This window comes from Halichondria panicea, chromosome 12 (assembly GCF_963675165.1).
Source record: "Halichondria panicea chromosome 12, odHalPani1.1, whole genome shotgun sequence".
Taxonomy (NCBI): domain Eukaryota; kingdom Metazoa; phylum Porifera; class Demospongiae; order Suberitida; family Halichondriidae; genus Halichondria; species Halichondria panicea.
The window spans coordinates 138,470-163,432 of record NC_087388.1 but is presented as its reverse complement, the minus strand read 5'-3'; the positions used below and the strand labels follow the sequence as shown (position 1 = coordinate 163,432).

The 24,963-nt window shown below is 41.7% G+C and overlaps 1 protein-coding gene, 1 long non-coding RNA gene and 1 pseudogene across 7 annotated transcripts; 1 reads left to right on the top strand and 2 right to left on the bottom strand.

The window, feature by feature from the left end:
- LOC135345564 (paraplegin-like) lies at positions 1-16,222 on the bottom strand (annotated as a pseudogene).
- LOC135345598 (uncharacterized) lies at positions 14,022-15,821 on the top strand. 6 transcript variants are annotated; one of them, XR_010397766.1, is made up of 5 exons: positions 14,022-14,159; positions 14,314-14,682; positions 15,319-15,421; positions 15,510-15,569; positions 15,607-15,821. It is a non-coding gene; the product is annotated as an uncharacterized LOC135345598 (long non-coding RNA). The 6 variants fall into 6 exon arrangements; XR_010397763.1 differs by lacking the exon at positions 15,510-15,569; XR_010397765.1 differs by having other exon boundaries at positions 15,319-15,569.
- Positions 16,223-16,328: 106 nt separating the features above from the next.
- LOC135345558 (uncharacterized) lies at positions 16,329-24,320 on the bottom strand. Its single transcript, XM_064542975.1, has 7 exons — positions 24,101-24,320; positions 22,168-22,876; positions 21,813-21,920; positions 19,014-19,095; positions 18,044-18,170; positions 17,024-17,267; positions 16,329-16,826 (listed from the first exon to the last, which is right to left on the bottom strand). The coding sequence occupies exons 1-7, from the start codon at positions 24,170-24,172 to the stop codon at positions 16,585-16,587; spliced, it is 1,584 nt and encodes a 527-aa protein (XP_064399045.1). The 5' UTR covers positions 24,173-24,320; the 3' UTR covers positions 16,329-16,584.
- Positions 24,321-24,963: the final 643 nt, after the last annotated feature.

Sequence of the window (24,963 nt, the reverse complement as noted above, 5' to 3'; positions counted from 1 at the left end):
TCAACGCACAAAACAAACAAAATGGATGATAATTTGACAGACGGATGGATGATACACAATTTATGATATTTATTTCTCTAGTATATAATTATATTGTTTCAAATAGCGCAGAATGTGATAAATAACATCATTTACATAATTTACACTCATACACAAATTGTTTTGCTCCAGGCAATTACACATCAGGCATTTGATTGGAGGATTTGATGATTCTCCGAATTCCCCTCGTTGAACTCTAGCTGCGTGTACTTGACCCCCTTAGGGGGGAGAGGGGGGTGTTGCTGTTGGTACGAGGGGGTGGTTCTTTGAGTGGGCGGGGCCATGACGAACTGTGTGCAACTCTGTAAACTCATCATACTGCTGAAGTGTTGCAGCTTACTGTACTCATCAGCCCCTGCACACAGGGAGATGGATTGAAATAGTGAATCTACAGAACTCTGATTATTGTACATAACAACAATTCAGGGCCTCTAGTAACTCTGCTTATTGACCTTACCGTACTAGGTAAGGTCAATAGCAGAGTTACAAAAAGTCACAAAATAGTAACATCTCAAAGTCTTTCAGAAAGAGGAGAAACCAGTGTGTCCAAACCAAGCCCCGGTACTGACACTCAAGAGATTAAGGATCTGTTGGAAAAGTTACTACAGAAATCCAGAAAAATTCCTAACCATCTCCTATGACACCATTGGAACAAGTCTTAAACATTTGGAAAAATGCTTGATGCTTGATGCTTGAGCTTGATGCTATCAAGAAGTGAAAAATTCTTGAGCTGATATCAAAATTTCTGAATTGCCTGAAGCACGTTATTCGATTGAAGAAGCTAGTAAGGCATTGGATCTGTGCCTGACTCTTGCAGCTGATGCAGTTCCTAGATTGGATCCACTGTTCTCAAATCCTTCTACTGGTGATAGCTCCTCAACAGAAGTGATGGGCATTATCTGTGCCTTGTGAACAAACACACGATGGCCAGTATATGCATTGTTTACCATGCACAGTATATAGAAGGAAAATGACATATGGCACTAGCTGTTATTCTAAGTGAGCAATTAGCAACACATGAGTGCACGCACCAACATGGGCTCACCTTGGGTGTCCGTGCTCCCAGCTCTGAGTAGCATTGTGGGTACTTGAGGTAGTCCACAAACTCAACCACTTCGTTCTTTGCTTCCTCCATCCCCGCCACGTCAGCAAAACTGAGAGAAAGAACACGGTTAAAACACAGGGATTTGAGTGAGTGGGTGTACTGAATGGTACCTGGTGGGCTCTGTGATAATGGTCGGTTTAGCCTTGCGAATCATGTCCTATAGTTAGGGAGAGACGATGTAATATACATCTTGTATGGCATCAAGTAAAAATAAATTTCCCAGGGAAAATCCGGCTATTTGTCCATTAAGCTTCTACACCTATTAAACTTTTTAACTTTTATAAAAGCACAAAAAGTTCTTAGAAGTACATATTATACGCTTCATAGTTCATGGAAAAGAGTTGTAAGATGATTGTCTACAGGTGTGTGCTGCTAGTTGCTGTCCTGGCCTCATGGACAAGTGGAAGTGTACTGGATTCAGAGTCCCTACAAAAGCGAGGATACAGTGAGTGTGTACATCAGCCAGACTACACAAGGCTGCGTCATGATAAACTATGCAGAACTGTACAGTAGTCTATTGTGATAGAGCATAGTTATACACAATGCTAGCTATATGTTTATTTATTTGTAATGTAGCACCACAGCTATCAACAAGCAAACAACTAAGCAGTAATGGATCTAATACAACAACGGTTGTTCAATTTCAAGTTTGCAGAAATGATGAGCACACAAATTTTTCAGTGGTAGTTGCAAAAGGAATTGGTAACAGAACAGTCTACATTCGCAACACTCGTGTAGGCTACCCAGTTTATAAGATAGAAGACATCACATACACGTACAACCAAGAATGGTTTCCAGACAAGTTCTGCAAGAGAGTCAGTGTTTATTTACAGGGAGATGTAGTGAGTAACAAAACAATCCAATTTGGTTTCTTTCAAGCAAACCAGACAAACCCAAATAATTTGGAATATGAAACAGTGCTCTTCACAGTGGAAGATGATAACAACACAACGGACTCTCCATGCATATGTCGCAATGGAGCAAAAGGTACTGAGCAATAGCACTGATGTATGATATTCCTTGACCATAAGTATACATTCAATGACACTACATGCAGCTAGAACAGAACAGGTTTCGATTCATGTTTTGATTCCATACACTCACTCAGGTTCTCCTACGCCAGCAATGATGCTTACATTGTTTATCGCCATACTGTGTACGTGGTTGGGGAGACTTGTGTGAGGTTAGTAACTCAAAGCAAACCATTAATTAGAAACTATACTGATGCATGACCGTGCATGATAACAGATATACAGTGGAACTCGATTATCTGGACACCTTGGTTCCAGAGACAGGCCGGATAACTGAATATCCCAGATAATCGAATAGATAAACCACGCCTTGATCCACCCACTTAATTGATAAACAGCAGTGCCACATGGTTGTCAGTGCATGCGCAGAAGATAAGCAGGCATGTCTCTATGTAACAGCTGCATGCGCATGCGTATTTAAAGGACAGGCCCATTTTCTGAATAACATTTCCAAGCCGGATAATCGAGGTTCTACTGTTCTATACGAGTTTTGCAAGCGTGCGCTTGCTAATGCCTCTCGCCATGTATTTGCTTTCGTTCAAAAGTATTAGAGTGTTATAGAAGAAGTAAATAATTTGCAATGTGCTTTGATTGTTTCACGAGAAAGGGGTGTCCACAGTTAATAGTGCATACTGATCGTCTTAAATGGCCTGTAGCCAAACAGTGGGAGCAAACCTTTGTCAAAGGCATATAGTCAGTAGCCAGTAGTCTGTGAGATAAGTACAATTCAATCACAGAATTAAATCAACGATACTGAAGCAACTGCATGTTATTTAAATGGCCTGTAGCCAAACAGTGGGAGCAAACCTTTGTCAAAGGCACAGAGTAAGAGAGAATTTAAGCACAGACAGTAGTATAGCGCAGACAGTATAGTATATAAACAAGCAGAAAGTGTGTATCTATCTATAATTATTAATACTGACTTGTTTACATGTATCTATTGTTACCAGACTTGTGTACATGTATCTCAGGGGCGTACACAGGGTGGTGCTTAGGGTGCTCCAGCACCCCCATCCAGACTCTGGTGCTCCAGCACCCTATCCAGACTCAGAGAAGCTCTCAAGTAGATAGTTCAACCATCACTGGCTGGCTAGAAGGAAGCTACACTTACTGCAGCTATCTACAGCTTAATAGTGATAGTTACAATAACTTTAATCTAGCTAGCTAGCTAAGCTGGCCTAAAAAACTTACTTTTCTTCGATCGTTTACTGGGATATCCATGGGAACTAGTAAAGAGTGGGGAGGGGCTCAATAATAAGGCTAGGCAGCAGGAAGTGGTTTGCTGTATCAGAACACTTGAGCTTGCTTCACAACATGCAACAACAAGGTTCTTGGATCCAGGTACATGAATGTATAGTATAATTATATAATTAAGCCTAGTACATGTATGTACAATAAATTAATAATAATCAATGTTTGCAATGTAAACTACAAAGTCTCTTTTCCTCAACATCAAGGTACTGGTGGTCATACTTTGTACGCTGGCCTGTCACCTCCTGGTAAGCTGATCAATCTTTTAGTGGCCTGAAAAGAAAAGAATCAAGACTGTCGTCAGATCAAGCAAAGGAACAAACGTTTATCATCACTTACACTTCTACATTGACACAGAGACTAGAGTAGACATGATTGCATTGACATTTGACATACCTTAAGAAGAGTTGGCTAGAGTTTGCCATCCCAGGCGAATTGAGCTTCTGGTCATAAACGTTCTTGACTTGCTGATGGCACTGTACTGTATAGACTCGCAAGCCACTCCCTTTTCTCTGATTGGACGGGGGCGGGAGAAAAGGGACTGGTGACTCTGGGACACATTTTGTGTCTCTACCAGAATTTGGGTAGAGATTATTCATTGATTTTTCCACGTGATCCAAAAATTGCGTGAGGTTAAGTAGAATTGCGTAGCCTGCAAAAGTGATCGCGGGCTTCTTAGCTACAGTTTAAGAATGGATGCTAGTGCTAGAAAAGAGAAGATGATGGAGTAATAACATCATCTGGCATTCAGCTAGGATATAGTCATCTAAGACACCAGCAGAGATTAGCTTGTTTTAGTTTTACGTGATGAGAACTGGCAGCCGAAAGTCATTGGTTGCCTAAAGCTTTTAATAACCTGTACAATACAAGACAGATAATGGCAGACGGCAGCAGTTGAATTGAGAGTAGTCAGACTTGTACAAGCTGTCTTAAATCGCTGCCACTCCTCGGTTCAAAGAAGGACTGCCAAGATTTCTACGTTCATCAGCTGTTCCATGCTAATCCACAAGTTGTGGCACAACAGACACTGGTACAAGGATCTATAAAATCAAAAGGCTGGCTAGATAGATCTGTATACTTGTCTTCTGTGTGTCTTTAGCTTTTGACGCATCAGAATAAATTGGATAATTTGCACGTGACATTAATATTTAATAGCATTCCTGAGTTACACAAGCTGTAGCCCAGAGTCACCAGTCCCTTTTCTCCCGCCCCCGTCCAATCAGAGAAAAGGGAGTGGCTTGCGAGTCTATGTACTGTACTGCACTGTTGTATATACTGTCAGTACTGTGCACCATCTAGAAAACAGTGGGCGTTGCCGACAAAAGGGGCGTGACCCAGGAAGTGGGCGTGGTTTAAATTTTGCGGCGCGCTTAGCGCGCAATGAGCACCTCCATTGACTGAATCCTAGGATCGCCCCTGTATCTAGTCTATATGGTATTATTTGTTTTGTGGCTTACTGATATATGAGCGCGCATGCGCATTGCATCCACTGGAATAATTAAAGAGTGTGTCCAAAGTTAAGAGATCAAGTTCACAATGGCTACTATACTATAGCTAGCAGTTTTAACATATCTTTTCTAACTCTTGTAGCTAACAAAAAACTAGCGCTTTAGTGCAAGGCTAACTCATGTGTTGAATAGAAAGTTTGTGTGAACAGGTGATGCTATGAAAGATTCTAAAGAGACTGCAACAGCCTTCAATGTGAGTCGACTAGCCATAACTCGAGAAAAAAGCTTTAGTTTGCTAATCCACGAATCAAAATCCAAGAGAACGTGGCTAGAAGCCTATAGAAGCTGTTAGTTTTCGTCGCATTGCAACCGTAGAGCAGTTACAGCTGGAATACACACACACACACACACAGTCAGCTTTACCGTATCCCTCGTGCGGCTACGCCTCAAGGTATAATAACATATGCTGTGGTGGAGGGAGGCTGTAGGAAGCGTTAAAAGAGCAGCTTAGAGGTCAAATATAATTATAACCTACTACGCACACACATACACCACACACACGCGCACACACACACACACACACGCGCACACACGCACACACACACGCACACACACACACACACACACACACACACACTACCATCTCTATTTATTTAACTAATGCCTAATGCTAATTCTAAGAACCAAAATTAGAGGTTAATAATTGTTTTGTGCTTGCCACCTAGAAGAACCACATAGACCCATCCCCATTATCAGATACTACCACCACAAAACCTGGCCCAGACAATACAGCCTTATAAGATAAGCCTCCCTCAAGGTAGCCTCCTTCGCAGCCTCTCCTTTTTCTGTTCTTTGTCATAGTTTAATAAGATAAAATACGGGACTAATTGGAGGAACAAAGAAAGAAAGAAGGAAGAGACTAAGAAAAAGGAGAGCCTGCCTTGCTAAGTCGCGTGACGGTAGACGAGTGGTAGACAAGTGAAAATGAACGTGGGCAATCACTAGCTGGGCGGAGCCTGACAGAGCAAAAAGCTACAGCATGCCTACGCATTGCAAACTCTAAATAAAAGCTGTTAGCATCGTAGATAGTAAGCCAGAAAATCAACATCGTAGACGAGGGCTTACCTAGTAAAGACTAAAGAGACTAAATATCTAAATTTAGCTCAGTTTTTTTTCCTGAGTTCAGAATAGATCCACTTGATTAGTAGATATAATTATTACAGCAGTATAGTCTACTCTACTCTAGTCTTTCATACTTCCTCTACTGACTAAAGGTCTCACGAAGGCTGACTCTACTGCACTGTACTGTACTGTACTGTTCATAACAGATTATGTTCCTGGTAAATGCGCTCCAAGTACTGTGTGGGAGGACAGTTATTGAGGTTTTCTCTCGCCCACGCTCGTTAAAATTTGTCTACGTCAGTAGGGGATCACGCGACTTAGCAAGGCAGGCTCTCCTTTTTCTTAGTTGCTTCCTTCTTTCTTTCTTTGTTCCTCCAATTTTCTCTTCTGTGACAAAGAACAGAAAAAGGAGAGGCTGCGAAGGAGGCTACATGGAAGCTACAGTGATGCAGTCAGTCAGTCTAAAGGGTGCTCTACCAAACACAGTCTGGTACTAGGTCATTAGTCCACACTTGATTATAGGTAACCAAGGACAACAACACACACACAACACACAGCCATCAACACACACACAACACACAGCCATCAACACACAGCACACACAACACACAGCCATCAACAGTTAACTTGGTTATAGGGACAAAAATGCTTTGATCTTAAAAGAGGCAGCTTTAATGCTGCATTGATTATGCCTCGGTGCGCATGCGCAAGCGAGGTATACGGTAGTGTGTTTGTGTGTCTGTGTGTGTAGACTGCTACAGCTGCTCAAGGATGAATCAAGTGCAAGTAAGAGTTTCTATAGGCTTCTAGTCATGTTTACTTGGATTTTAATTCGTGGATTTGCAAAATAATGCTTCGTTCTCGAGTTATGCCTAGTTTTGCTTACTTGGAATGCCATTGCAGCCTTTTCAGAAGAGCACGTAGCCAAACTTGTTTACCGAGTGTTACTACTCTACTTAGTAGTTAGCTCTGCACTAGAACACTAGCTATTGGTAGCTGCAAGAGTGAGGAAGAGAGCTGCAAGGCTCTGTTGATGGCAGCCATTAATTTTAGACTTGAACTTTTGGCATCGATCGTTTTTAACAACAATCATGGTCGATCATTACCCACTCTTTGAGTCTGCATGGCAGCAAAATAATTATTGCAAAAATGTTCATCAGTATAAAAGCTATTAGTAGCTTCATGTTATGTATAGCTTTGGCATCTCCACCGAGGCATCAGCACCTGCGGTGCTTTCATTACCCACAGCTGCTGTGTTATTCCTGAGAGCAATTTAGGCCAATTAACAAATAATTATGTGAGTGGATATAAGCACACACAAGAGTCGTACATTATCCACTGACAATAGGAACAAAGCCACGAGGTCTATCAATATGTGCCTGCCTCAATACATACACATGCGTAAGTGTACCCACTGATACTGATACTTTGTTGACTAGAAACACACTGTAAACACACTGTGAATGTTGAGCTAACACAAGCATATCAGGTTACATGTTGCTAAGGCCGAGGATCATGACCTTCAACAGACACTAACAAATCTCTTCAGTAGTGGAATGGAACTGACTTTAGACCGCCCCCTCCACACCCATACACCCACACACACCTCAGAAGCTCGTCTTGGTAGTCTTTTACCGCCCGCCTTTGCCATGGCGATACTGTGAACCTTGGTATTGATGAGGCGACAGTGCGGAGTGTAGAATTGGAACCGGCCCTCGCCAGTGGAACAGAACCTGAACACATAACAACATGTAATAGTTGACCAGTCATGCATGTGTGTATACAGTAACACCTGTGAGGAAATTAGAACACAAAGTGGCAATGAATATCATTAACCAGTATCCTCTGGCAGTGAACTCAGAGGAAGCTACACACTTGAGAGGGTACATCAAAGAAACCTTTCCTTTATAGCTAAGGTAATTAAGGTCTGATAGTACAGGAAAGCTGGAGCTCATTCCGAACGTCCAATCACAATTGTTCATGCACACAATATTATTAGCGAGATTTAATTATGAGAAGCTCTTCCATGGAAATGAATTGCCTAGTGGTATTAGGTTAGGATTGTAATTGGAAGTATACTAAACAAATAACGTTCATATTACAAGGGACAGTTTGTGGCAGGCTTCACAAATAAGTTCATCCTACAAATAAGTTCTTCCTAGAGCAACAGCCTGTCTCTACAACAACACCTTAATGTATAGGCCACCTAGAGAATTAGTTACCCTAACACATCATTTGAAATACATTTTTCTAAGCTTTCAGAAAATCATAAATATTTTGACATTGGATCAACTGTACTGAAGTTATGGCTGTTTAAAGATGTTCAACTACACCCCCACCACTTCTGTTCAATCAATTTCTTTCAGCTGCTATAACTTAAATTTTGTGGATCCAATGTCAACATATTTATGATTTTCTGAAAGCTTAGAAAAATGTATTTCAAATGATGTGTTTCAATCCAAAATTTCATCGGGGCCCTAATTTGTCATTTTTCGGCCTCGGACCATGGTATCGCCAAATTGGCAAATACTTTTATCTCTCGAATATCAACCTTGATGGTACCATTTGAAAGGTATTTTTCTAAGCTTTCAGAAAATCATAAAATCTTTGACATTGGATCCACAGAATTCAAGTTACGGGCCTATAATTTATTATAAAAGAGCATGGCACACGTCGAATTGGAATTGTATAAATTGCAGCTGACCTGTTGTGATTCTGTTGAAGGTGATAGCCTCGGCTGCCCTGCCCCCCAGGGCCATACTCATGCGATCAAACAGCTGCAACAATAACACAACAATAACAATAGAACACCAAACAAACTAGTTTACTAAACATTCAGTTTGACATTCATGACGGATTATGCTCTAGTAAACAGATCACAGTGTGTGCAACTATTCCATATAAGTAACGCTCTGGTGTGTTGCAAAGGATTCAGCAACTCCAGTAATAATGATGGCTAAAGAGTCAGTAGCACACACCTGTTCTGTGGTGTACAGTTTCTGATCTGAGGGAAGGTATTGAGAAAATCCCAGCGCTCCTTTAGTCCGAGGAGTGATGCTCACCTGTGTATCACATGATATAGTTACACTAGTATTATTAGTCTATCACCCGCACCTTCATGATGGGATCTGTATGCTCCAAACACCACCCGACTAGTGCATGACCTGCCTCATGGTACGCTACAATCCTACGCTCCTCACATGACATCACATGATTCTTCTTCTCCATACCTATACATCACATGATACACAAGCTTTGATGTCACATGACTTACCGGCTATTATTCTCTCTACAGCATACTCAAAGTCATCTTCCCTCACTCCACTCTTCTTGTAGCGTGCTGCGTGGAGTGCAGCCTCGTTCACTATGTTGGCAATGTCAGCACCTGTGTGTGGTGTGGTGTGTGTGTGGTGTGTGTGTGTGGGTGGTGTGTGTGTGGTGTGTGGTGTGTGTGTGTGGTGTGGGGTTAGGGTTGAAACTACACAATGCTTGTACATGGGTATTCTGAGAAATGCCAAGTATGTGGTGATTTTTGCTGACAATTTATCATTAATTAAGGTTCTAAAGATTCCCTTTCTCCAAGGATGACATAATGTTGTGTGGCCATTCACAGAATGAAAACATTTCCCACCTCTCCAATACATGTAACCAAGCAGAGACACTTATTCATCAGTACAATATCAACAAAATACCAGCATAGTGTATAAGTATGTGTGTGTACAGTGGAACCCATATATATGCAATAGATGGGAAGCAATCACAATTTACAGAGGTTGCCTTTGTTGAGAGGTTGTTTTAATTAATGTGTACACAAACTGCTCATTTGAGACCTGGCCTAGCTAGTATATAGCAGCTGACCTTTCCTCAGAGGTAGCCATTAAGAGGCCCCCCCCCTACTCACCACTGCTGCCGGGGGTAAGAGCAGCCAGTCGTGCTGAGTAATCAGTGACTCCTCTGTCCGGATCCAACAACACTTGACCGAGGTACAACTCAAATATAGCTTTTCGTTCAGCAAGAGTTGGTAGATCGATTGATATCTGACGGTCAAATCTCCCAGGACGTAGCAATGCTTGATCCAGTATGTCCACTCGATTGGTGGAGGCTAGGATGACGACACTCTCTAGCGGAGTAATACCATCCATTTCCACGAGGAGCTGGTTGAGAGTGTTCTCCTGTTCATTGTGGCCCTCACTGATGGACGACCTGTGTGTGTGTGTGTGGGTGTGTGGATGGGTGTGTGTGTGTGTGTGTGTGTGGGTGTGTGTGTGATGTGTGGGTGTGTGTGTGTGTGCGCATGTGTGTGTGTGGTGTGTGTGTGCGCATGTGTGTGTGTGTGTGTGTGTGTAGATGAAAAATATTCGGTGATGGCCAACCCACTGAACAGTGACCCACACAAATCACATGCAAATATTGGTTAACTTGTGTGTGTCCGAGCACACGTAAGATAACACTAGACACCTGTGTTAGTGCTCGGAGGGAGGTAGAGGTACGAATCCACTTAATACTAGACACCTGTGTTTGTTTTCCGAGGGAGGTATAGATAATTCACATAGCACAAATATTCAGAGCGTCTACTATGGATGAGGCCTGTATATAAAGTCTATACTTAGACTAGCTATTTCAAATAGACAGACTGAGTTACAAGAAGAACCAGCTCACAAAATGGCAACATCTGATAGCACAAGTGTAACAGTTAAAAGTCTTTCAGAAATAGGAGAAGACATTGTGTCCATGCTAAGTAGCGATGAAACATCAGGAAGAGGAGAAGACACTGGAAGTACGTCCGGACTAAGTAGTGAAAATCTTTCTGGATATATGTCCGCACGAAGCAGTGAATATCTTTCAGCAAGAGGAGACAGTCCACTTTCACTAAATTCCACACAAAGCTCCAGTGATGAGACAATTCAAGCATTTAGGGATCTGTTGAAAAATATAGATGCCTACTATAACAGGAAAGACGCAAAGAAATTATATTATGAAAAAAATTTAATCGTAAGTAGTCTTGATTGTTTGAAAAACAAAGGTGACAAGAAGAAGAAGATATTCGAAATAGTTCAAGCTGGAGTAATGATCATGGCCCATATAGCTGGACTAGCTGGAACCTTAGCATGTGGTGTTAATTTGTCTTTTATCATACCAGTATGTAAAATTTTCCTAGAAATTGCTGGTTTACTCGTATCCAGATCACAGAAAACCGATTCTGTCCAACGTCAAATAGGAATAATAATAAAAAAAGAACTGGCGGATTTCAAATTTGAAATGCTTGAAGAAGATATCTATGAAGTAATGCTAGAGGGAGAGTTAATGGCTAACGATCTAAACCACTTCATCAGTAATTCGACAGTGCATCTTGCTTTCCTAGAAACGAATAGTTGTGCGGTGGAGGGAGGGAGTGTTTCGAACCCAAAAGAAGGAGAAATTAAAGACGAAAGATCACAAGAAAACTCCGTTGCTGTCAAAGTGACATTGCCCCCATCGTCGGAGATAAAAGTACCAGCAACAGTGTATGATGGTTTCAGTGAGATAAGCAAATATCGGCTCGACAAAATATATCAATGTATGGGTAAGTTAAAGTATATAGCAGAAAAAAAATTTGTTGCATTAAAAGAAGAAAGCACTGATCCCACGTACAAAGACAATCATAAAAATCTAACCGGGCGTAAACTACTAAGAGATGATATTGATCGACAAAGGGAGAGTCATGCCAAGCAATGCTTAATGTGTCTCGCTGCCTATTGTGATTTAGCTAGCATCTATCTAATGAATCTATATCAACACAAAATACTATCACATGGAAATAACCTCGCTACAGACCTAATCGATATTAGGTTAGACAAAATAGACAGTGAAGCTAAATCATTTTTGGCTTTCTTATCGGATAGAGATATGCTTGCACCAATAGGATGGTGGGAAGGAAAGCTGCGAGTAATGTATGAATATCGAAGAACACCAAATTATTATAGGCCTATCAAAAGATTTCTAAGCATTATTGAATTGCCTGAAACAAGCTACACGATCGAAGAAGCTAGCAAGGCATTGGATATGTGCCTGTCTCTTACAGCTGATGCAGTTCCTAAAATGAAGCCATCGTTCTCAAAAAATGGTGTTAATACCTCCTTTGGCAAAAATAATAGGCTGTGCCTAATTGTGAACAACACAAGATGGCCGGTATGCATTTTTTTACATTCAGAGGATACAAAGGTAAATAAGTTTGAATTCAAATTGGAAGTGTCGGCCAATTGTGAAGATACTGTTTCTATGGGGGCAAAACATCTGGCTGGTATAATCACAGTAGGTGAAAAAGAGCAACCCCTGTCGGATATGGGATATGTACAGTACATTGAATTTACACTATCGAAAGGGAAAATCTATACTAAGCCAGTAGACTCTTTTCCAATAAACACTTCGTCCGAATCGCACAAAGACCATCTAAACAAACACGACAAAGCAAAATCTTTCACATATGATGGTCAATTTTGCATAGTTCAAGGGGAAAGAAAAGAAAGCAAGAACATATTATATACAGTTTTCATCGAGGAATTTGATCACGATAAACTACAACAACGAACAATAAATCCATTCAAATCTCTTATGAGTTCCGATGATAAATAGCCTTCCACACATAGATATTTTGGATTTAAATAGCCATGACATAACATTTTTGTATGCATTTTTTGTTAGTGCTATGTTGGTTGTAGAGATAATTTTTTGTAGAGAGATTTTGTGTATACATGTACCTATATTTTTGTACATTACATAGTAAACAATTAAATTATGGGCATTCGAATATGTGAGATATGTACATGACTGTACGTACAATGTGATTAACAATAACTCAATAGCTCCTTCTGGTTTTCCCAACGGCATCAATCTCATCAATGTACATGATGCACGGTGCATGTTTCCTTGACTGGCTGAAGAGGTCACGAACCCTGGCTGCCCCAGTGCCTGAGGGGGACCATAATACATTGCCTATACTCAGATAATAGCATTGCCTAGCTGTTGTATCTATGACTACCAACAGCTGCTGCCAATCATAATTAATTGTCTTAGAGGAAGTGATAATTAGGATCATAATACATGTCAGCATAGACCACTAGTAGTGACAAAACATCTCCATAATTCCCTTTTAAAGTACACAGCACAGTACTTGTGTACTTGTTGAATGACAACATAATGCTTTCATACCTTGTAGTGTACATACACACAGAGCTACACTCACACCCCCACACTCCTCCTACCTCCACTTCCCTCCCACCCTCACCTGCGTATACCTCCACAAAGTCCGACCCAGCGATGGAGAGGAAGGGAACACACGCCTCGGCCGCTAGTGCACGTGCTAGTAGAGTCTTGGCAGTCCCGGGGGGCCGTATAATAGTGCCCCCTAGTGGGGACCAGGGGTGTGAGGTTAGGGAAGAAAATACATACCCCTAGTATGAAGTTCTTTATAGTTATGTGGGATAGATGTACCTATGCACAGCTCAAAGGGAAATGGAATAATTATGGCACACTATACCATTTAAGAGCAATTAGCAACGCATGAGTGCACAGTTCGAAGGAAAATGACATATGGCACTAGCTGTTATTCTAAGTAAGCAGTTAGCAACACATGAGTGCAGGTACCAACATGGCCTCACCTTGGGTGTCTGTGCTCCCAGCTCTGAATAGCGTTGTGGGTACTTGAGGTAGTCCACGAACTCAACCACTTCGTTCTTTGCTTCCTCCATCCCCGCCACGTCAGCAAAACTGAAAGAATTAAAGAATACATATACAACACGGGGATTTGAGTGTGTGGGTGGTACCTGGTGTCTAGTTGGGTGGGGTCTGTGATGATGGTGGGTTTAGCCTTGCGAATCATATCCTGTAGTTAGGGAGAGATGATGTACATTTTGTATGGCATCCAAATTTCCCAGGGAAACTTCCCAGGGAAACCCCAGGGGAAATCCAGCTATTAATTAGTCACCATCAACTCCCAGGAATTTGCCACCAAACTTCATAAAGCACTGAGTTTTAGAAAGCAGATATCATATGCTTCATAGTTGAACTTCATGGAAAGCTCTAAGATGACCCCTGCAGTTGTCTACCGGTGTGTGCTACTGACTGTTGTATTTGCTGTCCTGCCCCAATGCACAAGTGCACTGGATCTAGAGTCCCTAGGATACAGTGAGTGTGTGCATGTCTGCATCATACATGTACATTTAATAGCCAGACTACACAAGGCTGCATCATGATAAACTATGCAGAACTGTACAGTAGTCTATTGTGATAGAGCTGCAGCAACACAATGCTAGCTATGTTTTGTTTTTTTGTATTGTAGCATCCGCGCTATCATTAGAAGCCACTAATGGATCGTATACACAAACACTTCACTTTCAAGTGTGCAGAACTGATAATGACACAAACTTTTCAGTGGTAGTTAGAAAAGGAGGCCTAGACATTGGCAACGCTCGTGTGAATTACCCAGTTTATAAGAAAGAAGACATCACGGTCACGTACAACCAAGAATGGTTTCCAGACAAGTTTTGCAAGAGAGCCGATGTCTATTTACACGAAGGTGACGTGGACAACGGAACAATCCTACAGTTTGTACTATATCAAGCCAACCAGACCACTGCAAATATTGTGCGTGATGTAACAGTGCCCTTCACAGTGGAAGATGATAAGTGCACAACAAGTGGAGCAAAAGGTTGCCATTTTATAGCACTGATGCATGATATTCCTTGGTCTCACCATAGATTGAATAGGGAGAGGGATTGGAAACGGAAGTAGCGTCACGTGACATTTTACATTGAATTTGCATGGCACCAGAAAGCCTTTGATGTAAATCCGTGTTACGGTTGCTCAACACGCGGGAAACAATGTTTCATGAATTATGATCACTACAAGATATTCAGAGCCCCCCTCAAACGTCATTCTCATGCCCCCTAATGGTGAGCATCAGTTGGAAAAGAAAAAAATACATTTTTGACTTTTGTGAAGATAGCTAGAGGTACAAAATGTATGAGATCTTTATGTACCTAGAATGCTTTTAATATAGCTAAGACTGTGCAACTCATCGATGTACTGTGTCCCATATGGTCTCAAGAGTCAGTTGGAAGAGCAAGTTTAGTACAAATGTAGTATAATCTAGCAGACAGTCAAGGTACCAACGTTAGATACACAGCCTCGATGTAACCCCGGCGTAATGCGGATATAATTCGAGGTAACTTTCGTTTCCAATCCCTCTCCCTATTCAATCTATGGTTTCACTTTTAATTATTGATTCATCTATTCCAATAATGCATGTCCAATAATGCATGTTCTATTCCATCACTCCACTCAGGTTCTCCTATGCCAGCATTGATGCGTATCACACTACTGCTTATTGCTGCCATGATCGCCACATGGTGTATGTGGTGAGGTTGGTGACTCCTAAAGCAACTGGGGTATGTTATATATATATACACCATTAATTAGAACTGCTGAACATGTAAAGTCTAACGATGCATGACCATATAATATCATATGCTGCAGTGGAGGGAGGCTACGTTATTCGATAGTTAAACCATTGCAGTGCTACCACTCTCAATGCATGTGAGTACATCTCATACAAACACACACACACACACAGAAAGATGGACTCTCGCTCACATTATGAAGAACATTTGATTTCTTATACTCTAGTGCCTGATGCACTCTGTTCAGTAGAAATGTTTAGCAACACAGTATCATGTATAATGTTTGGCTTAGAGAATAACCTTCCTGTTATCTATCACAATCGGACACTAATAAGAATCATGTTTATGTTATTTGTGTTATTCGTGTGTGCTATACTATATGAATTGAGCTGCCAATTTAAAATTAAAAGTACACGATACTGGACTCACCAGAGGGGAGAAGGCGAGGGACCTAGAGGAGACACTGAGGTGTGTGGTGTGGGGGGGTGCTCCAGTCAACATTGACTGATGAGGGTATCGTCTACACTGCTCCTGTACACACGAGGAGAGCGGCCATCTTAGAGTGTGTCTAGTGTGCAGGGCTATCTTGTACATCCTTTAGCCTATAACCTGGAGATATGTGTACATGTGTGGAAGAAAAACAAAATATGTTGACAAATGGACACATAATGATATGCATCATATAATTATATAGGCATGACTTACCTAAAGCAAGTAGTGTACAGTGCATGCAGTGGTCTAGGGACACGGTAGGCGCAGGCCTACTATTTCTTTGCAGGTTTATAGAAATCTATAAGGTAAGGATCGATTTTTGCATAAACTAGATCTAGTTAGCAAATAGTATCATTTATTCTACCCCTCCTTACCTGCATGCAACCCCCCTTTCTGCAAAACACATAATTATTCACTGTGATCAAGAAGCTCCATTGAACAGTGTAATTATTGTAATACATCAATGTACACACACATAAACGCACAATTAATGACAAACAAAATGGATGATAATTTGACAGACGGATGATACACAATTTATGATATTTATTTCTCTAGTATATAATTATAGTGTTTCAAATAGCGCAGAATGTGATAAATAACATAATTTACATAATTTACACACGAACACAAATTGTTTTGCTCCAGGCAATTACATATCAGGCATTTGATTGGAGGATTTGATGATTCTCCACACCACCCCCCACATTGCTCTCAGTGGGGGAGTTCCCCTCGTTGAACTCTAGCTGCGTGTACTTGACCCCCTTAGGGGGGAGAGGGGGGTGTTGCTGTTGGTATGAGGGGGTGGTACCTTGAGTGGGCGGGGCCATGGCGGACTGTGTGCAGCTCTGTAGACTCATCATACTGCTGAAGTGTTGCAGCTTACTGTACTCATCAGCCCCTGCACACAGGGAGATGGATTGAAATGGTGGTTTGAACATAACAATAATTATACAGATCTTAACTCTACTACTGTACTGTATACGTAGCTAGGACTGCGGTATCTAACAGCTGTTGGCAGAGATATAGTTATACTCGCATGCAAGTAATAATTATTATTTGCGCTATAATTATTAACAGTGTTAGTAGTTTATATACCTTGTCCATTGAATTGGTAGATCTTGCTATACTGCTCCTGAGATAGTGATGGCACCGTGCCGTGTTGGATACGATTGTACGACTGACCCAAGGTGTAATGGGGTGGAGCCATGCTGTGAAGGTGTGAGGGTGTGGGATACGTGGGCGGGGAGGTAGAGTGTGCCCGTGGAGGTAGTGACGAGTGTGGGTTGAGAAGGTGTGACTGTTGTGGAGAGCGTGACATCATATCTGAAATATGTGCAGGCTGTGTGTGTGATGTGTGTGATGTGTGTGATGGGTGTGATGTGTGTGATGTGTGTGATGGGTGGAGAGGTATAATATTAGTGCATGGAGCAGTGACAACAAATTAAAGTTCGCTACTCCACGCAAATAAAATCAAGCATTTCATGACAATAGCTTCCAACAATAGCCCCTAGAAGTGAGCTAGTTGTTCAGCTGTCATGGAAGCTACAGTGATGCAGTCAGTCAGTCTAAAGGGTGCTCTACCTAACACAGCCTGGTACTAGGTCTTTACTCCACACTTGATTATAGGTAACCAAGGAAAACAACACACACACACAACACACAGCCATCAACAGTTAACTTGGTTATAGGGACAAAAATGCTTTGATCTTAAAAGAGGCAGCTTACAAACTAGTTAATGCTGCGTTGATTACCCACAGCTGCTGTGCTATTCCTGAGAGCAATTTAGGCCAATTAACAAATAATTATGTGAGTGGATATAAGCACACACAAGAGTCGTACATTATCCACTGACAATAGGAACAAAGCCACGAGGTCTATCAATATGTGCCTGCCTCAATACATACACATGCGTAAGTGTACCCACTGATACTTAGTGATACTTTGTTGACTAGAAACACACTGTGAATGCTGAGCTACACAAGCATATCAGGTTACATGTTGCTAAGGCCGGGGATCATGATCTTCAACAGAGACTAACAAATCTCTTCAGTAGTGGAATGGAACTGACTTTAGACCGCCCCCTCCACACCCACACCCCTCCACACCCACACACACCTCAGAAGCTCGTCTTGGTAGTCCTTTGCTGCCCGCCTTTGCCATGGCGATACTGTGAACCTTGGTATTGATGAGGCGACAGTGCGGAGTGTAGAATTGGAACCGGCCCTCGCCAGTGGAACAGAACCTGAACACAACCAGAACACATAACAACATGTAATAGTTGACCAGTCATGCATGTGTGTATATACAGTAACACCTGTGAGGAAATTAGAGCACAAAGTGGCAATGAATATCATTAACCAATATCCTCTGGCAGTGAACTCAGAGGAAGCTAAACACTTAAGAGGGGACATCAAAGAAACCTTTCCTTTATAGCTAGGGTAATTAAGGTCTGATAGTATAGGAAAGCTGGAGCTCATTCCGAACGTCCAATCACAATTGTTCATGCACACAATATTATTAGCGAGATTTAATTATGAGAAGCTCTTCCATGGAAATGAATTGCCTAGTGGTATTAGGTTAGGATTGTAATTGGAAGTATACTAAACAAATAACGTTCATATTACAAGGGACAGTTTGTGGCAGGCTTCACACAAATAAGTTCATCCTACAAATAAGTTCTTCCTAGAGCAACACCTTAATGTATAGGCCACCTTAGAGAGTTAGTCATGTGTTAAACTGCCATAATTAGACCACACACACACACATTATCCTAACATAGCCACATGGATACTGGGACATTAATACATTTTCAACCATCATGCATGACCGCACTTGCAGCTGCACCGAGAAGCTAGGAGGGGGAGAGGGGAAGTGTAACTCTATATGCTACCTCTCTGGAAAATATCACATTTAGAGTTGAGAAAACACGACATCTAAACCAACACACATAATTAGATCAATGATTAACAACTTAAGTGATAAATGAATTTTAGGAGCTAAGATCCTGTGAAGTACGTAAATGGGGAAATTAATTTTCTATAATGATGTACAGAGCATGTATACAGTGCATGTATCACTTGCCCACCTGCCAGTGAGGATGGTGAAGGAGACGTTGTTACAACCATAGCGTCTGAGGGAACCAATCGGCCATGACACCAGCTCCAGGCCTGTGAGGGTGTGTGTGGGTGTGTGTGTGTGAGTGGGGGTGTGTGAGGTGTGGTGGGGGTGTGTGTGGGTGTGGTGGGGGTGTGTGAGGGTGTGTGTGGTGTGAGGGAGCTGATGGGCCATGACACCAGCTCCAGGCCTGTGAGGGTGTGGTGTGTGAGGGTGTGTGTGGGTGTGGTGGGGTGTGTGAGGGGTGGTGAAAGGATTCTGGAAAGCTTAAAATTTATTGTAACCATTACAGCCACTGGGAAAATTGATTAATTCACCAATCTAATTTTATACAAGGTACAAAATTTCAGAGGCCATGCAACAAAATATAGAAGTGCAAGATAACACAGAGAATGACCTGACATTGGAACAGGTGCACAGAACATGAACCAGCCACTTCAAAGTAACTAGAAACAAAGAGTGTTAGCCACACAGTAGACTATGAATAGCGTACAGTGGAGCGTGGAATACTCTTAAAGAACGGATGTGGGGAGGACTGTAAGTCATGAATGCAACTGACAGCTGGCAGCTGGCAAGGTTTGCAGTATTAAGATCTCTTATAGGGACCAGCTACAGTGATTAAGTATCTGTGAGCTTTATTCACAGACAATCACACTGCAATGATTATGATACAAGAAATCATTATGCTAATTAATAAATGAAGAGAAAAAATGAATTTAAGAGCTAGAGCTTGGAAAATATGACTTTGATGGACAGATAACTGTATGGCCTTTGCTAACATGCACTGACGTATATATATATACACAGCTACCTTAAATGATGGTGACCCGGATGCATGCTGAATAATAGATCCTCCTAGTGTGGAGAGGTTACTCTAGGGCCATGGTTACTACACACAGGGGAACAAAGGCTCTTTGTTGATAAGCAAACTCTAGGAAAGGTAACCCCATCCTGCTGGTGGCAATATACCATCCTCCCCACATCAATGGCCACTGGAGGTGATGGCTACTCATGTATGCTGCCCAGAGACCACACAAACACACACCATACTTCCTCCAACATCCTTCTGCCCACTCAAATGATTAAACTTTAGAACTCGACTATAGATAGGTCAATAGGAATAAGATGTCAATAGAAATAAGGATTTGACTATCATTAACTGACCCTCATTAACTTCCATAGCTCATTCTCCAGCAAATGTATACGTAGTCATAACCACCCTCTGTAATTATTACCATCACATATGTTTTTGTTTCTCTAGCTGAATAATGGTACTCCAGTGCAAAGAGCTCTTTCATTGTGTACTGATAATCACCATGGGAACAACAGCTGGCTATCTCTCCACAGAGCAGTGTACCTACAGCCCTCCCCCTAATGCACAGTTGGCATTGACAACATACACACATTGGGTGGGACATGCACAAGTTAAAAGATGGAAATTACACACACAGACACACAGACACAGAGAGATGGGAAAATTGTTTGAAGACAATGCCTGCATTTGGCCAACTTAGCTAAACAGTAGCCCTTGACTACTTAACTTATTAACGTGGTCACAAGAATGCACACAAACCATAGTGATGCTTCACCACACTCAGCCCTACAGCAACCAGGGGCTAGTACAGAGGGTACACTTCTTATAGGCACACTAAGACATTAGGACATTAGCACCCTGCCATTGAGTGGAGGCTAGACAACTGTCTGCCATTATCATATTATAGCATGGAAAATAGCTCTAAAAAGCAGCAATATAAACAAAGCATAGAATTTCATTAGCTAATTGTGCATCAGCTCATTACCTGTTCCATGCACACACACAATCTGATTAGCTAATGAGTCTAAGAGCATTCTACTCCCTCAAAACTTGAGACCTGATACAATGAGGCAGTGTTGTTAGTAAACACAGACCCTAGGATAAGAATCTTATCATACAGCAGATAACAAGTGATAGCCTTGCTACAATGCATTCATCTGTAGTCCCCTCTACAACGGTTTCAACGGCGCTAGTATAGTAATGTTATTATAATTACATGGCCTTCACTTTTCAACAGCGCTAGTATAGTAATGTTATTATAATTACATGGCCTTCACTTTGTAGCGACTAGCAAGCCAATTTTCAAAGCTTACCTAGAGCAAATACATTAGCTATAGGAACAGCAAACTGTGGTTCATTTAGTGTGGGGCATTTTAATACTTTTAGTGTGATTACTTTTAGTGGGAGTAGAGACGAACAAAGCAAGTACACAAGTAGCAAGAAACCATTCCAACCATCCAGCCAAATTTGATCAGCCTTCTATTAGTCACAGTCACCCCCCCCCCCCCCCCCCTCTTACTGAACAAGCACTGGCTGCCCTCAGGGCAATAGTTGGTTAGATGATGGGATATACTTGCCCCCTTCAAAGTAAGTTGGGTTAGACTGGAATCCGTGGGCATATGCTAGAGGATTGTATAACTAAGTTTGAGGTAATAATTTAGAAACCACAGAAAAATTGCAGGCGTAACAATATGCCTGCAGGAAGGCACAGGCCAGATCTAGCTGTCACTGGTGTGGATTCTATGTAGCCATTACATTATCAACAGTTGCAATACAATGCCCGTTAGAATGATCCCCTAGTTAGTTTAAGCTGTCCACACATACACAATCAATATGCTAGCAAGGCAATGAAAGAAATGAACACACAGTAGATACAAAGTAGATACGATCATTGTTCAACAATGGGCTAGTAACCTACTACAGTACCAACCTACTACAGCGCCCAGTAGTACTCACCAGTCTGCACTGAGTGAATGGAAATGCCTTCCTCTGACACCACCAGATCAGCAGGACCACTCACGCAGAGGTTGTCCGCTTCTTTAGCATGAACTCTGAACCTTGACCCTGCACGTGCGGGGAAAACAATGAATAAAGACACTGTAATAATGTATAGACTGACTGGATACAATACACAGCCTCAGGTGTGCGTGTATGTCTGGACAAAGCTATCATGTGTCGTGGAAAGAAAACAAAGTTACAACTGGCCAGACCTGAAAACAATAGAATATAAACTGCAAAGACAATTTACACGATTATAGCAAACCTGTACATGCAGTTAAGATAGTAAAAACCCAATGAATTTCTCACTTACTTGTATCATTTCTGTCCATCTCAAAGGCAGCCTGGTTATCAAAGCTAGTGTTGGAGCCACTGGCCATGGAGGAGGAGTCACTGCTGGTGGAGGGGGAGGGGAGGGTCACCGGGAACTCGCTACTTCTTTGCCTCTGTATTCCCGGGGGATGGTATTGGAAGATGATCGGTGGGGAGGCCGCCATCTCCGGGGGCGTGGGCAGACTGTGTGGAGTGTGAGGAGAGTGTGAGAAGTGGAGAGTGTGGTGGTCGTTGTGGCTGTGACGGTGTGAGGGTGTGGGGATAGTGAGGGACTTGGGGTGCATGTGCAAGGAAGGAGAGTTGTGTGTCTGCATGCTAGAGTCAGATAGTGTTCGGTGGCGTTCAGGAATAGTTTCCATGTGAGTGGGAGAACTGGGTATTCTCCTCATGGATAGAGAATGAGGTGGTTTGATATTGTCTTTTCTATAGAGTATTAGTCTGCTCAGAGCTTGGGTCCATTCTGTAGCTTCAAGGTCGGAATTAGCAGTCAATCGATAGGCCACTCCAGGGCAGAGGATCTCAAGCATTTGTTTCTTCTCGGGGACACGTTGAACAGCAACAACATCGTAAACATTGATAAATCCTTTTGGAGCTTCTCCTTTGGTGGCAGTCTTCTCATCTTTATAATACTCGAGCACACAGAAACCTTGTGTGAGGTCCTGCCTCAGTATATACCATCTCTTACGCTCCTGAGTGGAAGATGATGAAAGATACAGTTATTAGTAAATTAGTATTATAGTTCCAATTGAAGATTGCTGGAGCACAAACATTTCGAGTAACTGAACAGTGCAATATTATTATTTGTAAAGCCTCTGACAACAAAATGTGGGAACCCAAATGGCTAGGGATTATCATGGTTTCCATGCTGGTCATGTTGACAGTATCTGTGGGTCAACCACCATGTCCAGCGGTGACTTAACCAGACACAGCTATACCATATGGAAAACAATGAGATGAATTTTCATCACTACACGATAACTGATACAAAGGGAAAGACAGTCCCACACACACACACAAAGAAAGGAAACTAATTAAACACAATTCCTCGTAATTTGATATAGTCATATCCTTCAATAGTCACACAAGGGAAAAACATGAAGTGTTTGTAGATAACTATGGGAAAAAGAATCTATTGTTGCACTACATAATACATGGGAGGAATATCTTTTAAGGTCGTATGTAAATTCGGTGCGGAAACATTTATCTAATATTGACTATCACCAAGTGACAGGAGAGAGTGTTTGCTAATATTAGAGGAACAACTTCCTTACACAGCTCTACCTGCAGACTAATCTAAGCTACCTTATTAGGATCGAATAAGTTATAATGAGGTTAAGTTAAGTAGGGAGTCACCCGTAGCTAGCAAAGCCAGCTGCTTGCATGCTGTTAACGGGCTGATATTCATTAGCTCTTTAGCATTGTTTCATTAAATGATATTCACGAGTTTATAAGCTCTTTCAGGCACCCATGCTAATTCATACAACTATGTAAACGCAGCAAACAATAATTAAACACATACGCTGCTAATATACACAAACAAACTATATAATTATTCAGCCGCTGATTTTAACATATGTACGTGTATCAATCCTAGGGCACCTGTGTACCTGGGGTAACCATAACCACCAGTGATGATAGGTGATGATAGTAGTCAGCCACAAAGGTCAGTGACTATAGGATAGTATTAGCATGCAAAGCTGGGTACATGGAGAGGCTGGCTATATTAGTGATCTGCTATAGTGATCTGCTATTGTACATGTAGTCCACTGCAGTGTATAATGATTATGCAGCTTTCTATAGCATCTACTAGATATAAACTAGTGCAGTATCATGGGGGGCTGCACACTTGCCAAGATGTGCATTGTGCTAGCTGTGCAAGGATAGGAACTGCATAGCACATGATGGACACTCACCACTGCAACTGGGATGATTCCAATCTTCTTGTCAAATAAGTAGCCTCTCTTGATGATATTTGAACAGCTCATCTTTCCTTCTCTAGATTGCAGTGATCTGAAAATTTGTAACTAGATCTACCAAAAGTTGTAACTACCAGTATCTACCTTAAGTTATATATTCTACAATATCTTACACTAAACTAGCCAAATGAAGGCTTGCTTTTCATACAAAGCAATGCAAGAGGATTTAATTTGTGGTCATCCAAAAACAGGAAGCAAATTTCCACCCACGACAAGAACCTTAGGGCGTCGACGCCCATTACCAACAAAATGTACCTTGTGGTAAAGATCATCAAAAACAAATTGAACTGTGTGTAAATCGACCCCTTACCATAATTATGTTAACAACATCTTCTGCGCATGTGCAGTAAAATATTACCGCCAAAATGTGCGCATGCGCCTAATATGTCTTGTTCGAACATTCACAGTTGATCCTCATTCTTCAACCGACCTTCAAGAGTGAGTGCTGATCCTGCATGCTGTCCCTAGCTACTTAGCTAGCTACGTTATCTTCTAAGAGTTCTGCCCCTTGTTGCTGGTTACATGTGTCACAGTTGTTGCTAACGTTGTCTTGTACTGTACTCCTCCTGCAGGGGCTGACTAGACTCCGATGGTGGGCTCTCCAGCTGGTGACATCTAATAAAGTTAAGTGATTGGTGTTTAGTTTATTGTATTGTTCATGTCTATTTGTAAGCTGGTTTACTTGCGTTTGCGCGTATAGGGTTTTCGGTAACGGTCGATTTGTCGAGTTGTTTGTTTGTTTTTGTTGGTTGTTTGTTTTGTCTTCGTGCTGTTGGTTTGTTCTTCAGGTGTAGTGTGGT

Excerpts from the sequence above, each read along its gene's own strand:
- LOC135345558 (XM_064542975.1), bottom strand. The coding sequence starts at position 24,172 with ATGAGCTGTTCAAATATCATCAAGAGAGGCTACTTATTTGACAAGAAG. Across the intron at positions 21,921-22,167 it reads GATGGACAGAAATGATACAA|GGTCAAGGTTCAGAGTTCAT; the intron begins GTAAGTGAGAAA and ends CCGCACGTGCAG. Across the intron at positions 18,171-19,013 it reads TTCACCATCCTCACTGGCAG|GTTCTGTTCCACTGGCGAGG; the intron begins GTGGGCAAGTGA and ends GGTTGTGTTCAG.